Genomic DNA, 18504 nt, shown 5'->3' with positions numbered 1-18504 from the left:
CAGCCCTACAGATGGAGTTCCTGATTTACAAACAAAATCTACAGACCAGACAATACGTTCCTGTGAGAAACCAAAAAATGTTGAGTCACAGATGAAGTAATAACATATCTAATCTAGACTTTATTTTTTACCAGAATAATTAAAATATGCTTCATTCTGGTAAATAACGTCACAACACTGTAGGCACAGGCAGCTAAGGGACCGATGCAAAAATAAAAAAATAATCAGTAGTGGCTTCTACAGAACATTGAACTCCTTAGGATAATTTTTCTTACATCTTTGTAAATGTTTCTATCAGAAATGAACAACAGTGTTTTTGCTTCTGAGGGGAAAAACATTGCCATTGATTCAACAATGGTTGAGTGGTTAACAAATGTAATCATGAGTTTACAAATGTTACAATTCTCCTTCAGAGCAAGACATCCATTCTAGTCAGTCAGTAGAGATAACAAGGAACAGGTTTTCAAATAATTTTTCATATGTTTTAGACATAACAGAACAAAGCATGTGGATGGGCATAGCTCAGTGGTCAAAGGCCTTTGACTGCAGATCAAAGGCTCGCAGGTTCACATTCCGCCTGTGCGTTGCTTTGGATAGACATCTGCTTAATGAATACATTATTATAAAACATTTGAAGAAAGCTCATAAAATCCCCTTGTCGTGATGAAGAATAGTCCAGATTCAGATGTCCCCAAACAGTTTGCCATTGGTGGTGTAATATCATATCGAAGCTTACAATGGGTGCCTATACGAATGGGCATATCATGGAGTATTAGTATGTGTTATTGATAGCATACATTTAAGTGAACATGACATTAGTGTTGCTCAAATTTGTTCACCGAGTAGCTACACAACAGATCATTCTTTTTATGACCCACAATCAGAACAAGACTGGCAACTTTCTTCTCTGACCATTGCGCTTCCGTCTATTAAAACATCCATGTCTGTGTTCAATAAGCTCATTGAACTATCTTTGTTGAAGATTATGAAAAAGACACTGAACTAGAGAAAAAGACACTGAACTAGTGAAAAAAAACCTAATGCCTTAAAAACTAAAGGTAAAACCTGAGTGAGTCATTGTTCTACAGAAAATACATTGCACTAGAGTATGTTACTTGGTCTAGGCTTATTGTTCCTGGACATAGCATTACAGGATATATCAAAGTAAAAAGCAAGTTAATATGTTTAAGCCGCAACCCAAATTAGTGCAGAGAAACATGGTTATTCTTTAAACCATGAGGTGGATCCAAGACTTGACTGGAAGGAAAACATCAAAATGACAATGAGCATGTGTTATCTGCCAGAGGCATGACTAGAAAAGAAACATAGCTTGTTGCTGGTTCTGAAAATGAAATGTAGAACTTAAAATGACAACTGAATGTTCCAATATAATTTGAGATTAAAAAAAAATAAGAAGCATATAATTAGTATCCATTTGGCTATCATCAAATTATCAGAACTCAACTGTGTTTTTTCCGACAATGAAAGTATTAGCACCTAATCAATGGGGTAAGTTGCAAGACTCCTGTCAATGACTCCTTTCAATGGAACCACAATACCTTATATATTGACATAGTGGCCAATGGCAAAGACGGTGTGAGACATGGTAACTGGGGGGGTAACGTAACAATGATCGCTTAAACATTTAAAACATATGCTACATGATTATGTGTCTCGTCATTATCATTTGGTGAAGCTATGCAGATCGAATACACAACCTGTTCTCTCTAAAACTCTAGATGTGGCATCTGCTCGTCCTAAGAGGAACCACGTATGACAATATTCTAACCGACAGTGAAAACCTTGACAGCGACGTAAACATAAAAAATAAAATAAAGAGGCCTGTTGGAGAACCTAGGTGGATGAGTGCAGATTCCGGGCCTAGAGGCAGAGACAGCAGCCAGAGCAGAGCAGTGCCTGCTTCCAGGGGAGGAGAGGCCTGGTCTCACAGGCCAGGAGGCCAGGCCCTGCTTCCATGTTGGAGCGCTGTCCCTGTAAGTCCCGGTGGAGGCGAGGGTGCACCAGGGCACTCTTCACACGTCTGGACTCCAGCAGTAGCAACAGTCCAACAGAGGCCCCGATGAGGGCCAGACAAGGGACTGGTAAAATGAGGTACAGGGAACAATCTTCATCCACAGTTTTAAGGGTAGAACACAATTCATTCCCCCAAAAAGATTTTTAGAACTTAAGATATCATGCCGGAAAAAAATAAATACCATAAAAAAAAAGAAAAGATTTTTTTTTGCTATTTTACAAATCCAGAGTTCTGTAGCTGTACAATGTCCAAAAATGTTTCCCAATCTAAACACAAGCGGAAAAAAAAACAACAAAAAAAAACAAGTTAGGAGTGTTAGTAGCAGAGTGTGGTCTTCACCGGCTTCAAAGAGAAGCCCTCAGATGTGCAGAGCGCAGGTCAAACGTAGCACGCAACTTGCCTCCAGCTCTCGTTCTCTCTCACAAGCTACTTATCCGACCCCAGCTTCGCGTGTTGACGATGGGCGGTGGAGCCAACGGATTGTGGGGAAAGCCCTCCACCCTCTGAAGTTCGAGGCACGCCTGACCACACTGAAACTCTCGCACACCAGACTCAGGTTGGTGCGAGGGGTAAAAACGCATGCCACAGCACCCCACCAGTGTAGGGCACGGAGACAAAACATTCTCCTTCAAGTGCAATAGTGTTAGGGAAATATAGACACAAAGCTAGTCCCCCCCTGCATGGCAAGGCAAAAAAAAAAAAAAAAAAAACAGTTCACTCCCCATTTGTGCATCTCTTCAGTGTATTTCTGACTGTTTGGGTCTCTGTGCGATGCTTGAGTGTTAGAAGAGAAGTAAGTCTGAACAGAATGGAAGTCGATGTCCTTGTTTTGCCAACTCTGTGGACTTCTGAAGTTCCAGGTGAAGCCAGCAGTTGTGGTAGTGAAGCAGGTGGAAGAATCCTTTAGTAGCTTTTGCAGTAATCCATATGAAAGAAGTGATCCTGTGTATTAGTGTCGAGTACCTCTCTGGTGGCCTTTGAGTAGAGATACCTTTCAGAGCGGTTGGTATAGTCCGTAGCTTTTTTTTCTTTTCTTCTTCTTCTTCACATATTCAGTACCCACGGTAGTCTCTCCGAATCTCAGGCAGTGTCAGTGACGCACCTCATTGGCAATGAGGCTGTCCTCTCCGGACTGGAAGTCGGCCTCGTTGAGGCTGTTCCCCACGTTTATGATCTCCTCGTCCTGCGAGGAGCCCTGGCCGTCGTCCTCGCCGCTGCCCGAGCCCAGCTCGTCTGCGTTCGGATCCTGCAGCACCTGGGCAATGTACATCTGCTGCGAGAGGCGGGTAGAGAGGGCAAGAGGAAAAGGAACAGTCAAGATCGGATGCTGAACACCATTCCTGTCAGCGGCGGGGCATAAGACAGTGAAAGGAACGGCAAGTCACATGGAAATATGCTGAGGAGAGGATACTTACTGCAGACTTGTTGGAGGGGGAGGTGAGTGGTGGGCGCCCATTCTCTAACCCATCCACCTCCTGGGCGTCAATCTGGGCCAAAAATGCACAGAACAGTGGAACATTCAGTCCTCGTTCATTCACATTTTCTTCAAACCCAGAAGGATATTCAGTCTTGTTTTCGAACATTTACAAATTAAGAACCAAAACAGGACAGTAGGTGGGTTTAGGTTCTGCTACTAGCAAAAAGAATTGTGGCTCGTTCATGATAATTCATTGTGGATCAGCAGTCTTAGCTCTGTTAATACTGTTTCTTTTAGCTAACTTTCTAGACGACCCAAAAAAGAAAAGGGTTTTACCATAAAAGTTACAACAGCATGTCCTATTGTATGAGAGTTGTATGCATTTTAAACATGCTGTTTTCAGACAAACTTCCACAAAATGTGGAACCAAGCACCAGGCCGTCGCTGGGTTTGACACCGTTCCTCTATTGTGAAAAAAGGCTCGTCGGCACTCGGGTGGTGGCTTACCTTGTAGTTGTGGGCGCTGAGATATTTGAAGTGTCCGAAGCAGACGTGGGAGAGACAGATGATGATGGTGATGATCAGGACCACGAACGTGAACATGGACGTGGCGGCCGAAAAGCCTGGAGGGAGAAGGGGGGGGGGGTGGAAACAGGGGGGCAAAGAGACGTTTCCTTTTACCGCTCCGATTCCACTGGACGTGGAGGTCGCTCGCGGGCGACGACCCAAGTCAGCCTGTGTGTGTGTGTGTGGGGCTGTCTCACCTGTGCGCACAGTGGAGAAGAAGAGCAGCCAAAAGAGGCAGAGTATGGGGGCGGCCACCACCTGGTTGACGGCCCCCGAGTGGATCTTCTTGTCCAGCTTGGAGGGCAGGTAGGCGTAGTACATGTTGTACCTGTCTGCCAGGTGCTTCAGCAGCATGTACATTAGGCCTGGGGACCCAACACGGGAAAGGAACCCAGTGAGACTAACCCTATTTATGCTTGTTGCTAAGCCCTCCTGCAGGGGAGCCATGACTAGCAGGCCCCTTCCTGTGGGAACTGTGTGACAATGGCGCAATACCGCATGAGAGGCAGTGAGTTGTTGCTGACTGTCGGCACGGCGTGACCGGCGTGCTGTATTCAGCGGTAACGCGCGAGCTCGCGTGTGACGTCGCTACGTTGTCGCACGGTTCCACTAGCGCTGCTGACAACGTGACAGCAGGTGAGTCAGGTGGCTGAGCGGTTAGGGAGTCGGCCTAGTAATCTGAAGGTTACCGGGTCGATTCCCGGCTGTGCCAAATGACGTTGTGTCCTTGGGCAAGGCACTTCACCCTACTTGCCTCGGCGGGAATGTCCCTGTACTTACTGTTAGTCGCTCTGGATAAGAGCGTCTGCTAAATGATTAAATGTAAATGTAGCAGACGATGATTTGCTCCTTTATTTAATCGTTTGTTTGTCTACGAACTAACGGTCGTTAATGTGAGTGGAGTGTTCCATGTGAGGTGAAAAGTCTCACGGAATGCCCCTGGTCCGATCAAATTACTTGGTCGGGACCAACAGAGTGGCGATACACTGTGGGGCTGTTCATAGCAGGCCGTCACCATGCAGAACACCACACAGGCAGAAGAAGAGAGGAGGGGCTAACGGTTTCAACCGTGGACCTCACCGAAGGGGACAATGATGGGACAGGTGATGCTGTAGGTCATGACCACAGTGAACACGCACATCATCCAGGCGTAGGCGGCCCCGAACTGGAACTCATAGGCCTGGTGCTGTGGACACACACAGACAAGTCATGTCAAGCAAAGGCACTCCGCTAAAAACGCCCAGAAGTCAATGAGAGGGCTGGACGTGTGCCATCAGGCCCCTCTTGTTCCGTCCGGCGGGGGGGGGGGGGGGGGGACTGACCCTCTTGACGTTCCTCCGCTCAGCGGCCGAGCGAGCCAGGCAGAGGCGGATCATGTACATGAGCAGGCCTGGGATACGGAGCAGGTCCATGGCGTTACCGATGAACGCCGAGGCGATGACGTAGTTCACGAAGAACGCCCCGTTGTCGGGCAGGAACACACACCTGGGGGCAGAGGGGGAGCGGTCACCACGGAGACGCGACAGGCCAAAGGGCCTCACACCCTACACAGGAATGTCGAGTTCACCAAGAACACGTTGATTGCCGTAGATCTTGTCCTACATGTTCCGACATGGCAGATAATTGTTACGTGACAAGCAGAGGAAGATAAGATATGGGGCCACCTTAGAGGAGCACTGAATCAAAGGGTGAGATAAGCGGGGAATTTAAGGAACATAACTGTGCAATGTCCAAAAAATTACATATCACATACTACATTACATGACAAAATACTTCTCTAAAACTTCTCAGGGGGGGGGAATCGTGTGCTGGTGTCACGTAACTCAATCAATACAACTTTGTTTGGTGTTGCAGTTGACTGGGCCGTAACTGGGAACATGTTGACATAGGCTTTTTACACTCACTCAAATCTCACAGTGGCGTCTGCCAGGAAGCGCTTGTCAAAGAGCCAGCGGAAGAAAACATCCAAACTGCAACAGGAACCATTTGTCAATATTTGAATATCCGAGTGAAAGACAAATCGAATGTTTTTACAAGAACATATGGGTGACGGGGGCGAGCAGAGCCGAATGAATGGCTGTAGTACCTGCTCAGTCCCAGAGAGGGCAGCAGCAGGACCATGAAGATGAGGAAAGTGTAACATTTATGCATGGTGGTCCTGTTCTCTCCAGACCTGCAGGGAGACACGAGACACGGTGAGAACTCAAATCTAGAATATTCCGTACGCGTTGGGAATTTAGTCAATCAATAGGAACACAGACTCTACAGTATGGGAGCAATGTCCTGTGTGTGTAGCAAGCCATGACTGATGCTGTATCTGTACTCTGTGTGTGTGAGAGAGTGAGACCTTGTCCAGTGGGCCTCAAAGAAGGCCGAGTAATAGACGATGGTGGGGAGCAGGGCGGAGAAAGCCCACAGCAGCAGAGTGGGGAAGAACTGGGTGACAATGGGATTCTGGAGGACCAAAAACACACTGAGGTTACATCACAAGACCAGCACAAAGTACTGCCCCCCCCCCCCCCCCCCCCCCCCCCCCCCCACTACACTGTCCGTATACACCTGGTGAAGGGAGGGACTCACGTTCAGGTACTCCACAGGCTTGGTGACGTTGAACTTGTCCATGGTGGAGATGATGATGGCCGGCGTGGTGAGGAAGAAGAGCAGGAGGAAGAGGATGCAGTTGATGATGAAGCAGCGCAGCCACCAGGGGGCCCCCCCCACGGACAGGTGCTCCCTGTGGAGAGAGGAGAGGTTGGTCATCTGGCCCCTGCGCACGCACACACACACAGACACACACAGACACAGAGAGACACTCAACCCATGAACTTGTACTAGTGTGCTCTTACCAGTACACGTTCTGGGGGTCGGGGGCGTAGGTGACGGTCCAGTTGTGTGTGTGGAGGCTGGAGCTGAACGGAGACGACTTGGGCTCCCGCCGGCAGTCACAGCCCTGACACTTACAGGCGTTGAAGTCCTTCAGGATTCTACAGCAAAATAAAGGCAAACACGACTGATGTGATACTACGTCCCAGACGCCGGCAACAGCAGAAAGTGCAGCTCGCGTTTCGCTCGGCTTCTTCACCACCCCATTAACTGGAAAAGGGCTTTCCGGAAATGCACTCCACTCACATGGCGGTCATGGATTCGTTCTGGAAGGTGACGAAGGCCATTCCTAAGGGCTTGCTGTTGACCTTTTCCCTCTCCTTCCTGTACTCCTCCTTCAGCTTGGACTCCAGCTTAGTATAGTAGCTGACAGCCTCCTCCTGTTGGGGTCGATAGGCAGGCGACGAGTCAGTCTCAGACATGTCGTGCAACACTAGTATCTCCCTGGTACCTGCTAGTATTGCCATAGCATCCACCTTAACCCAAACGATGACCGGTTCACCACACCTTGAGTTTGTGGGCTTGGAGGTAAGGGGGTCAAGAGGGGACCGGGAGGGAAGGGCGCTCACCTGCTCGCAGCCTTTGATGATGCAACAGCAGAGGTGTCCGCAGGGCTTGGGGTTGATCATGGTGGGTATGTGCTCTTTAGACTGCAGGTCGGTAAAGAACTTCTTGCTGCGTTCCGTCTTCTTCCTGTGAACACACGTCTCGTCCGTGACCCCGTGTGCCAGTGCCCTGCCTGGACCCGGGGCGCCGGGTACAGCGGTGGGAGTTCTGACAACAAACACCGCCCGAGCGTCGACACCCCCTCCCCCCGCCACCACGCCTCACTAAACCCCAACACACACACACACACACACACACACACACACACACACACACAGCTTCACACGGAGTACTTACCTCTCGGAGTTCAGCGCCATCAGTTTGGCCACATTGTAACAGATACGGGCCTCCAACACAATGCAGTTTTCATAGGCCTTTCTACAGGACAGAGTGAGAAGACATTTAAGTACGGGTATTTCCTACTAACTCTTCTTACCAACACTGGGTCATTCATACTAACCTCAGGTATGTACTTAAACTGTTCACTTTTCTGAAGCAAATTGTGAAGCCTCAAAACTACATTACACAAGGTAAGAACAGGATAAAAGACTTTGGGACCAAAGATGTGCGGATCAATACCAGTTTGTACATTCACTGTATTGCTTCTTTTAACATGAAACCACCTCTATATCATACTATTGTAGTGCTATAAACTGTCACCACATCAAAATGTTTAAGAGGTTTGTACTCGTCCGGCGGTTATCCTGATGCAGCCACCGTTCTCCCTGGTCTTGTTTCCTAAACCCTCATATTCACCACATCTCTCTGTCTGTCTTCCCTGACTTCCTGACGTGAAAGACACCTCGTGCCTCACAGGTGTGGCTCCTGACTGCCTCGAGTCCCATCTGGACACTCTACGGCTGGCCTAGGGGGGAGGAGGAGGGGTCTGTAGTGAGCACAGAAGCAGCACGCCGGAGAAGACATGCGATTGAGGTTAATACTGTTGAGCCTGGTGAACCACCAGCAGCCTCACTTAGGCCATCCTGCAGCCGCATGACTCATGACTTAATCCTCCTCATCTGGCTTCTATTAGTGACAATTAGAGAGATAGGCCTGCCATTGTCTGGACTGGTACACATGGGTCAGGTCAGGACTACTGGTCTGAAACATGAAGAGTCCTGTAGTCCCGTTTCGGTAGAATGCCAGTGGTGGAAAGAGACATATTTCATACCTACCCAGATACCTTTTTTTTTTTTTATGTTGTTACCGTCTAAAACTCTATGTGGAACATTCCGGAGAGACACTTACTCAAAATGTTGCTTTATGAGTTTCTCCTCTGCGTACTTGGATATCCCGTTTATGAATAAAGTGCGTTTTACCTGGGAGCAGAGCAGAGAAGCGGGGGGTTTAGATCTCCACCTTCAAAAAAATGACACAGCCAACTAACAGCTTCAAAGGGAACAATATCAATCTGCTAGGTCACAAAAAAAAAGGGTAACAGCGTGGGCCCACAGGCTACGTGGCCGCAATGGGAAAATCTCCTATCTGCCGAGGCCACCCACCAGGTCATCCTCCTTGTAGTGCATCTTGGAGGTGTGCCGTCTCATGCTGTACACCGTCAGTAACAGGTAGAGGAATGCGAACGTGGTGTGCAGCCAAAGCAGAGTATTACTGGAAGAAGGGCCAACAAGAGGGGAACAAAGTCAGACCACAGAGAGCACTGTGTGTTTGATTGTCTTACTTAAAATGGGGAAAACATTTTGGAAAAAAGACGAAAAGACCAATCATGAGAATGACTCACTCAGCATCCAGGTTGGCTATAGTGGTTCTCCCAAAACTGTAGGCGTTGTTTTCTGTAGCGAATGAGGGGACACACACACACACACTGTTATACTGAGAACACATCCCTATGCAGTGATATGTATACAAATAAGGAAATGCAAAGACTTAGTTCCTTAAATGACTTTTATTGTAAAGTGTAATCGAGGTTAATCAAGGTTTAATGTAACCTTTAAATTTACTTTGATTGTGACTTGTTTTTAAATGAAACTATTATTTCTGGGTGTTTTCTTGTCCTCCTCTTGCCTTTTGTGTTTATATTTGCCTAGGGTGCCAATACTTCTAGTGTTGACGGTATCTACTGTAAAGTCAAGGAGGGATTTTCCATGACACTCAGGAAATGAAGCGCATGCTTTCCAAAGAGGCAAGGAAAGCTCATGTGATTGAACGTTAGTATGGAAGCAAAGGGATGGACCTATGCTCTACATTTGAAAAGCAGAAATGGGCTTTGGTCAAAAATAAAACTCCATTAATGGTGGATTGTCCAATATTTGACCAAATCTAATTATGAATCCCTTTGGTGTTCTGCATTTTTTGGAAATATTCATCTCATGTGCTCATCTTTAATCTAATATGGTGTGTAAAGCCCCAAGACAAAGTACCCAATGCAATCATTTCTAAGATCTCAAAACCTAAGTAGATAAACTGCCTGTATATTTAGATCCTTCATATTTTTTTCCGAATGCATAACAAGCCAAATACAAACTTGCTTCTCTCAGGTTAGTCCCGCCCCAAAGTGCCACTCACCCAATAGGTTTCCTGAGAAGTTGACAGGCAGCACGATGCCCACTGAGAGCACGCCCACTACCACCAGCAGGCCAATGATGTGGCGCTGGAAAGACAGGTAGTGCACAGCGTCTTCGCCGCACTTCTCTCTGATCTCTTCATCCCTGCAGAGGGCAAACCAACACGATGTAGCCCCAACGGATTTTACCCGAATAAATCAAACTACGTCGACGCAAAGTGAATTGGATAGGCTACATGTCAAAACTTTCAATACGTACTTGATGCGAAAGATGGCCGTCAGCCAGGAACAAAATCCCTAGAAACGGCAACGAAAAGAAAACGTTCAGGCCCGGGGAGGTGGTGTTCCGGCTTCCCCCCCCCCCCCCCCCCCCCCCCCCGTGGCCCCGGGAGATAGAGGGCTACTCACGTTGTCTCTCTGCTCGAAGTCCATGGAGCTGGACACCGAGGTGAGGCGCTCGTAGCGCTCGGGTGTCTCGGACGTCATCGCCGAGGCAACGCTGTGCACACAGCCAAACACCAGCGTTAGGTTGGCCCTGACATACGTTTACCACTGACGTCAGAGAGGAAATGACCTCAGTAAAAGAACATCCTTTATATATTAGTGTTGAGGCCTACGGGCTACGCACAGGGGGTTAGGATAACACTGCAGTTACAGCAGGGCCCTGAAATGGACTGAGGAGGTTTTTGCGGTCCAAAGTCACCCAGACGGGCTGGACTCAGTGACAGGGACAAAAGCCTCAACAGGCCCATTCCATGCAATGCCAGGAACTAGGTAGAAAACACCGACGGGGACACGCGGTCCTGTCCGAGGCCAGGGTTGTTAAGACACAGACCGGGGGTTGACGAGGATCGTGCTAGCTCTAGGAAGGAGGAAGGGCATTCACTTGGAATCACAACAGGGGGGGGAAACCACAAGAGAGCCATTAATATCCACAGACGTGGCGACGCGGCGAATCCAGCAGAGCTCAGGTCGGACAGACCTTTTGGAAAAAGGCGGTCCACATCAAAGCCCTAGCGTCAACCCCATCGCCCGCAGGCCCCTCCGTGAGAGACCGGACGAGGAGTGCAGCTTGAAGTGCTCTCCTGTAGGTCGGCCGGACCCCCTGCGCTCTGCTGCATTCGCTCGAGTCGTCGACATAAAAAAAAAAAAGGTGATGAGGATGACGTCACCCAAAGCTCATTGACTTAAAAAAAAAAAAAAAAATAAAAAAGGGGGGAGAGAGAGAGAATAGGATGGATTATCTATCCCCCCCTGGGATGAGCTTGGGATGGCGGGCCTCGTGGCTCGGCAACAGGACTGGTCACAGACACAGAGGGGCCCCCTGGGTTAGGGTGTATTACCTCTCCCTGTTTGCATCCTGCCTGAGCGACTCCCCATGCGGTGAGCTCACACAGGACAGGAAGCTGGACAAAGGGGCCACAGCACACAGATTAGCACGCACAGATCTGATTAGACCATCGGGGGAGGGGGGGGAGAAGACAGAAGGGGGGGGAGAGAGAGAGAGAGAGAGAGAGAGAGAGAGAGAGAGAGAGAGAGAGAGAGAGAGAGAGAGAGAGAGTACTACACAGAGAGAACTTGGAGAGAGAGTCAGAGAAATAAGGGACGATACAACAAGGCAAAATAGAGGCGAAAGGGCCTGTCGAAGAGGTAAGCCTGGAAAAAGAAACACCCCACCCTCCACCACAGAGCAGAGCGGGCAAAACCACCAGCAGCCTAGTTAGGAAGGATGAAAGAGTTAGGGCTAGAAGACTGGAAAAAGGAGAGAAGGGAGAGAGAGGCAGTAAGGTGGAGACGTCGGAGGAGGAGGACATACTATTCCCGATCGTCCAGGCGGCTGTATCGTGGATCCATTCTTCAGGAGAGACAGAAAGAGGACAGTATGAAGGTCAACGAGGCCTGGAAGAGTCACCGATCATGTTCAACAAATAACACGGCCGTATTTATTTGAAGTTACGGAAACCAACTCAAATCAGCAGGCGCAGTACAGATCCGAAACTCGGGAGACATCTTGTCGGGAATTCAATGAGGTAGTTGGGTAGGGAGGAAGGACATCACTTATTCATGTCATACTCAGAGTCGAGTTATGAACTCAAGAAGGCACAGATTGTCTTATCACGCGTACAGGTCCAGGTGAAATCCAGCAGACGGGACAGTCAGCTGGAAAAACAGGCCTGTCAAACCACCTTCCATCCTGCCACTTTTTACAGCCGAGTTAGCTAGCAGAAGCACATTTTCACCCAGTTAACCCCCCAGCCAGATGATGGAAGTACAAACGAGACACAGAACCTGAGTCAGCACTTCAAAACCAGTGTCATGGGACTGATGATGTGTCTCTATCTCTCTCTCCCTCAGTCCGTCACTGTCTCTCTACCTTACTTCGTCTCTCTCCCTCTCTCCGTCCGTCACCGCCTCTCTCTAGACGGTCAGCTGCACAAATACTTCGGCGACGTTATCCGTCGAACAAACAAATACACGCCGCTGGATGAAAGTGAGGGGGGGGGGGGGGGGGGGGGAGAGAGAGCCCTGCTAAGAGGACGTGTAGCTGGAGGAGCGGCCGGTCAACAGCCGAGCCCGAAGCTGTGTGAGGTCCCGGGTCTCTGTGTCACAGAAACACACTGATGTCTCCCAAGCTCGGGTCACGAGGGCGGCCGTCATGCTGCCTGCTCCCAGAGGCAGCCAGCTGAACGGTCCACCCCCAGGCTTCAACTATGGTTCACGGTCTTGTTATTCCTATGTCAAATCTGAAGGCTTCGTGAACATGTACTGTACTGTCGATGTAGTTAGGAAAAGGGACGGGTGAAAAAACGGATGATACGACTCGTTTTTGCCCAACTATTCGTTAGAGGATGTCTGACACTGGGGAAAGGGAGAGTGGTCGCGGGCTGAACAAAGCGCGTATCCGGTTGCAGAGCTAACCGCGTTAAAACGGTGCGTGGAGTTACCTGTCTGCGTCGGTCACCAGGGCCAAGCGTCCATAATCCCATGCGACCTTCCTCAAGATGGAGAAGACAAACAGCAGCACCTGGGGAAGGAGGGGTGGGGGGAAAAAAACAAACATTGTGGTCACGAAGAGGTTCTCCAACCTTCCCCACGTCACACAGAGGACAGAACAGAGCAGGGTGGGTCCTCTGCACACAAAAGGCTTGGAGGCCACGATTACAGCGCCGCTTTCGAGAGCTTCAGGAAAAACTCTCCCCAGTCTTACCAGCTTGGGTCGGGTTTAACGGAGCGTGCGGTGCATAAATCTAAGAGTTTGCACACACAGCGGAACCAACAGCGGGGGGGGGGGGGGGGGGGGGTGAACCTAAGAGGACGATGTATAGGGCCTCGGCCTTTCCTTCCAGTCATGCTCACCAGGAAGCACATGAAGTCGAGGGCGAGGACAGTGGGCACCCCTCCGAAGGGCAGGCCCTGGAGGACGGTGCTGCGGATCCGGGCGGTGTAGCAGTAGTCCCTGGAGGTGTTGGCCTGCTGGGTGGGGCAGTTCCCCAGGTCCGAGCACGCCTGGGCCCCCCACACGCCCACCATCACGACCAGCACTCTGAACATGGCTCACTGCAGCATCCTGGAGATCTGGTGGGAAGGGGGGAAACTGAAGTCACACTGGGGTTCTGGAAATCACTGGTGGCCCCCTTTGTTGTCGTGGGAGACGGTTACGTTCAAAAGTAGCCTGGTCAGTTTGTTTAAAGAAAGCACAGCTACTTTGGTGAAACGTGTCCGCAAATGAAAACATTTCAATTTTTACGTCATGTTTTAGGATTTAACTGACATAATACAATGTGTAATACACAGAGAGAACTTGAAATACTGGTTCTATCCAAACGTGTCCACAGGACACGAGGCACCTGGCAACTTCCAATTCCACTGATCTGTTGCTGAACGAAAACACCGTAAAAAGTCCGACCACATCTAGCCTACCTGGACACAAATGTCCTTTACCTCCACCATGTAACCCACATGAAAAACACGACAGCGCTAAATATCAACTGAGGATTGTCTTATCGAGACAGAGCAGTGCGCGGAGGCCGCGCTCGGAAAGGGCTGGAAGGTAGTCGGCGACGCGGGCAACTGCACAATTTCCCTTCTGTGCCTTGGTTCTTCGACCCACCAACACCAACACCACACTGCTGCTCGTCTGCCACAACACTAACTCATTTATCCTCTCCCTGGAATGCTGTGACATCACTGGAGAGGGAGGCTGCTGTGGCCGAACAATAGACTGACAGAGGACACAGGGTTCAATCTGACCAGTCTCAGCCCCGCCGGGTCCCTCAGCGCACAGCTGGATCCCTCAGGCTGCCTCCCTCAGCCTGCCTCCCTCAGCCTGCCTCCCATGAACAGTGGATACAGTAGACTGCGCCTGGCCCTATCCATTTACGCAAAATACAATAAATGAATAAGTGAATTGTGATCTTATTAAATTAGGCAGCATTCCAGGCAGCATTCCCATACTAGTATGATGGTACCGGCAACTAGAAGGTTGCCGGTTCGATTCCCGGCCGTGCTAAATGACGTGTCCTTGGGCAAGGCACTTCACCTTACTTGCCTCGGGGGAAAGTCCCTGTACTTACTGTAAGTCGCTCTGGATAAGAGTGTCTGCTAAATGACTAAATGTAATAATAGCTACAAAAACAGATCATGTGTTTGAAGGACTAGGCTACCTTGTATTAAGGAGTACAATAGAATTTGACGCCTGTTTCAATCATGTTTATGTACCCTTAGTATAGATAGTCCACATATTTAAATTTTTAGGTCCCTATATGTTTATTGTATGCACCTTCCTGCCAAAGCAAATTCCTTGTCTGTGCAAACTTTCATGGCGAATAAATCCCATTCTGATTCTGATCATCTAACCTTGATATACACATCGGGAAAATAGTGTCAAAGTCACCACAGTGGCTGCATGAGCCATGCCACCTCTATACCCAGCATGACTCAGCATGGAAAACACTGAGCCACCTATCCACCTAGAGCTGGTTGCTATGACACCACATGTCTGGCACTCGTTCTCAAAATACAAACAAACAACAGGGGGGGACGAAGTAAATGAGGAAGAAAACCAAATGATTATCCTTTTCAAACAAGTTAGACAGAGTATGAGCTTGTATTCGGTTAGCCAGTCTTTCACATTGGTTGAACAGTGACAACGGAGATTTGGGGGGAATTTAAAACAAATTCCATTTAAGCCTGGTATGACCATGTGTTGTCAAACCTTTTGCGTCAGGAGACAAACCTCACAGGTTTATAAGACATGCTGATACTGATAATCTACTTGGACAAACACCAGCTAAACCACTTCCCCAGAGCACAAGTAGCCGAACTTGGCAAGACCACAAATAACTGCCTTGTCTGATTATGCAAGAGAGTGTAGCTTTCTTTTAAATCAAAAACAGAGGGTCACTTCACTTGGACTGAGACATTCCCCTCAGGCTGGCAAAGATTCACAGTGAGTCGGTGAGGCTGCCTAGAAACTAATCGAATAGCATTGGCTAAAGGCTATAGCTTTTGGCTGCATCGTTCAGCAAAGGCCTGAAAGCTGAACTGGGCCTTAAATCAGCCTGGTGCAAGATTCTCAGCAATATCACCATGCGAGAAAGTAAACGAGCGAGAGACTGTCCTAAAATAACGGCAAGACATGTGGGTCCGACAGAAGCTCAGGGAACCACAGAATTCCGTTTGTGAAAGCTGCCTGAGATTGCAAACGTCCTACATGCGTCTTCTAGTGCCGTAGCTGACTCAGTAAAAGCAGTGTACCTAGTCTAGTCATTTTCTCCTTCATGCCGTCTGCCTCACCCTGTCAGATGAAATGCACATCATTTTACTCAGGCGTTCTTTCCGTCCCTTGGTATGATGAGTCACTACACTGAACAAACTTGAGCTTATCACCAAGGTTGACATGTGTACGCCATACAAGCTGCAGGTCTGATTTTTTTCTAGGTGAGAGAGCACAGTACACTATTGACAGGGTTTAAGGGTCATGTTTCAACAGAAATTCATTTTTTTTGTACATTTTGTTTGTCTTCTAATCAGACTCGTTTGAATCTTTGCTAAGAATGAGAGGTTGGCTGTCATGTTTGACCACATTTTACAGCTGGTTCAGAATTCCTAAGATAAGAAACAAATGATTACTCCAACAACATCTACAACAGGTTGGAATATACGTTCTTTGTGCGTAATAGCCTGTAAATGATGCACAACATCAATACTGTTGAACAAAACATACTCAAGTCTTGAGTGTCAGGATTATGACGATGACTCTAATGCCTTTAACCAGGGTAATCAGAGGAAATCCTATCACACAGGTCAGTAGCACAGCCTTTACTACCTGACAGTGTCAAACCAATCATACTTGTGATTAATATTTTATAATAATTAAATATAACGTGAGAAACCGGTAAAGTGGACACTTAAAATACCCAGGTTTTATAAAATAAACATAAATGCTCAGTGTTGCCACTTGGAGAAAACATTCAGCAAATGTACCCTCAGCAGTGATTCTCTCACATCACAAGGTGGTAGTGAGTCATAGTCATTCATCACTAGCAACATTTGAATATAGACTCCCTAGATAAACCTATAATCTACTTCGGAGGCTTGACGACTTCACTCGCCATAGTGAGTGAAGTCGTGCACTAATCTAAAGAGCAGACTGATGTGACATCCTGGTGGAAATCGCCAAGTAGGCGAGTAGGCTCACAACTTCCACTATTTAGTTTCACAGCTGTCTCTTCCAGAACACAATGGAGAATAGAACTGTTGTAAACAAGCGCTGGGACTGCAAAAGGAGGTGGGCACAGTTTTCTCCAGCAGCCTAATCTCCAGAGCACCCTTTATCATATTATATGACAGAAATTAACTGCTCTCATAATGGGTTTAGCACCATAGTAGCGATGGTAGCCCTGGGTATAAAACTATTGAAGCTTTCCTTGCCAGTCACAGAGGTGAGAAAATGAAAGGAAACGCATACCTTCACTAGCAAGTCTGCCTTAATGATTTGCTCTCTCAAACGCACAAATCCAAACATTGTACTGTATACTACAAAAGACACAGACAGGTTTCCATGACACATTATGTCACGATAGACGTCGGATCCATTACCTAATGAGGCAGCACATCAATATTTCATCAAAGACAGTCACTAAATCTTGGTGCAATTTAACTATACAAGATGGGCGAGGTAGCTCATGTTCTCTTGGTCATGCTTTATCATCCAACAACATCACTAAATGCACAAGGACCACATGTCTAAGATTGACTGAGTTCCTGGCCCAGCAAGTCACTGAACAATTCCATGGTATCTGGTTGTAAATCCATGTCGATACTAGACATATAATAAAGTCATCAGGATTAGTTTGCGACATATCTGTCAGTAATCTGCGGATTATTTTCAACACTGACAGAAGAGGTTAGGGAGAACGTTAAATTCCATGCCCCCGAGATGTTATCTTGCTAATATTGCCTGTTACTAGCTGAGTACTGCTAGCATTGATACAGTAGACCTTAACACAGTCGATACGAATACATTGGATGAACAATTTGCCAGTAACTAGCTAGCGTTACCAGTTAAATTCTGGAAAAATAATTTAACACCCTGACAGGCACGGAAACTCAGTGCGAAACCAGCTATAAACTAGTTAGCATAGTTAGCTTGTGCTAGCTAGGTTGTGTGTGTTGCACACAACTGCGAACATGTTACAGCATGACTACCTAGCTAGCGAGCTAATCCCTAGCAAAACTGAATTCAAAACATGGATAGATAGGTAGCTACGTTTTAGCTAGCCTCTTATGACACCAGCAAACGATGTGTAAAATGGAACGATGTGTTCCAGCATTAGTATCAGGTGTCCAAATGATCAAACGCTAGACTAGAGGCCATCTCTGCGGGAAGAGTAACGCTAGCCAAGAAATAAAGACAGCTAGCCATCTATATGGCAATAGCCATTGGCCAGCTAACGCATTTTCTCGAGCAACATCCAACGTCCTATTTGCGATTCGTTTTATAAACGATGCTTCATTGCTTACCTGGCTAGCTGACTGACGATACGCAATATGATTTTAAATTCTTATTTCAGACCAGTGAGTCTGAGCTCCAACAGGACACACACGGTGGAGTTGCTAATCCCAGATTGCCGACTGTGTATGATTTCAAATTATTTTCCTCAAAGAATATTAGATTACATGCCCAGGCATTGATAAGGTCGGATCAGCTAACTCACGCAGTCACTATCTCAACAAGCTAGCTAGCTATCCAGCTAACGTTAATCTAGCTAGCACAAACACAATAGAGGCTTGACAGCCGGTTTGACTTGCAACGCAGCTAAACAGTCAGACCAAGCACCGAAGTCTAACTAGGGGCGTCAAAATAACACAGAACTAGAATAACATAGATTGTGAGCTCAATCTCGATTTGCTTAACGATGGCTCTGCGATGGGTTTGGCTCGTTTGGTTTGACGGTTGTATACATTCTA

At 47.7% G+C, this 18504-nt stretch overlaps 2 protein-coding genes across 5 annotated transcripts in view; one reads left to right on the top strand and one right to left on the bottom strand.

The window, feature by feature from the left end:
• Window positions 1-92: 92 nt before the first annotated feature.
• Window positions 93-18397, bottom strand: tmem63ba (transmembrane protein 63Ba). Of its 4 annotated transcripts, none has more exons than XM_062463645.1 (24): window positions 18058-18397; window positions 13390-13608; window positions 12978-13057; window positions 11849-11887; window positions 10441-10531; window positions 10292-10329; window positions 10035-10177; window positions 9250-9301; window positions 9011-9119; window positions 8757-8827; window positions 7806-7886; window positions 7472-7595; window positions 7149-7282; window positions 6866-7003; window positions 6600-6753; window positions 6367-6473; window positions 6106-6192; window positions 5924-5989; window positions 5342-5504; window positions 5100-5205; window positions 4217-4384; window positions 3960-4075; window positions 3451-3522; window positions 93-3308 (listed from the first exon to the last, which is right to left on the bottom strand). In XM_062463645.1, exons 2-24 carry the CDS (start codon window positions 13582-13584, stop codon window positions 3126-3128), a joined length of 2517 nt encoding a protein of 838 aa, XP_062319629.1. In that variant the 5' UTR covers window positions 13585-13608; window positions 18058-18397; the 3' UTR covers window positions 93-3125. The 4 variants fall into 4 exon arrangements, with proteins under 4 accessions (XP_062319629.1, XP_062319631.1, XP_062319630.1 ...); XM_062463647.1 differs by having other exon boundaries at window positions 93-3305; XM_062463646.1 differs by lacking the exon at window positions 18058-18397 and adding an exon at window positions 17003-17020.
• Window positions 11280-18504, top strand: part of cfl1l (cofilin 1 (non-muscle), like) — a 32199-nt gene continuing 24974 nt past the window's right edge. The window contains exon 1 of the mRNA XM_062463696.1: window positions 11280-11287. The gene's annotated coding sequence lies outside the window, so the exon portion shown is untranslated. The remainder of the gene's footprint in view (window positions 11288-18504) is intronic.

Source organism: Osmerus eperlanus, chromosome 6 (assembly GCF_963692335.1).
Source record: "Osmerus eperlanus chromosome 6, fOsmEpe2.1, whole genome shotgun sequence".
NCBI classification, from domain to species: Eukaryota; Metazoa; Chordata; class Actinopteri; order Osmeriformes; family Osmeridae; genus Osmerus; species Osmerus eperlanus.
Note: the sequence above shows the minus strand (reverse complement) of the source record. Positions and strands in the feature narration are given on the sequence as shown.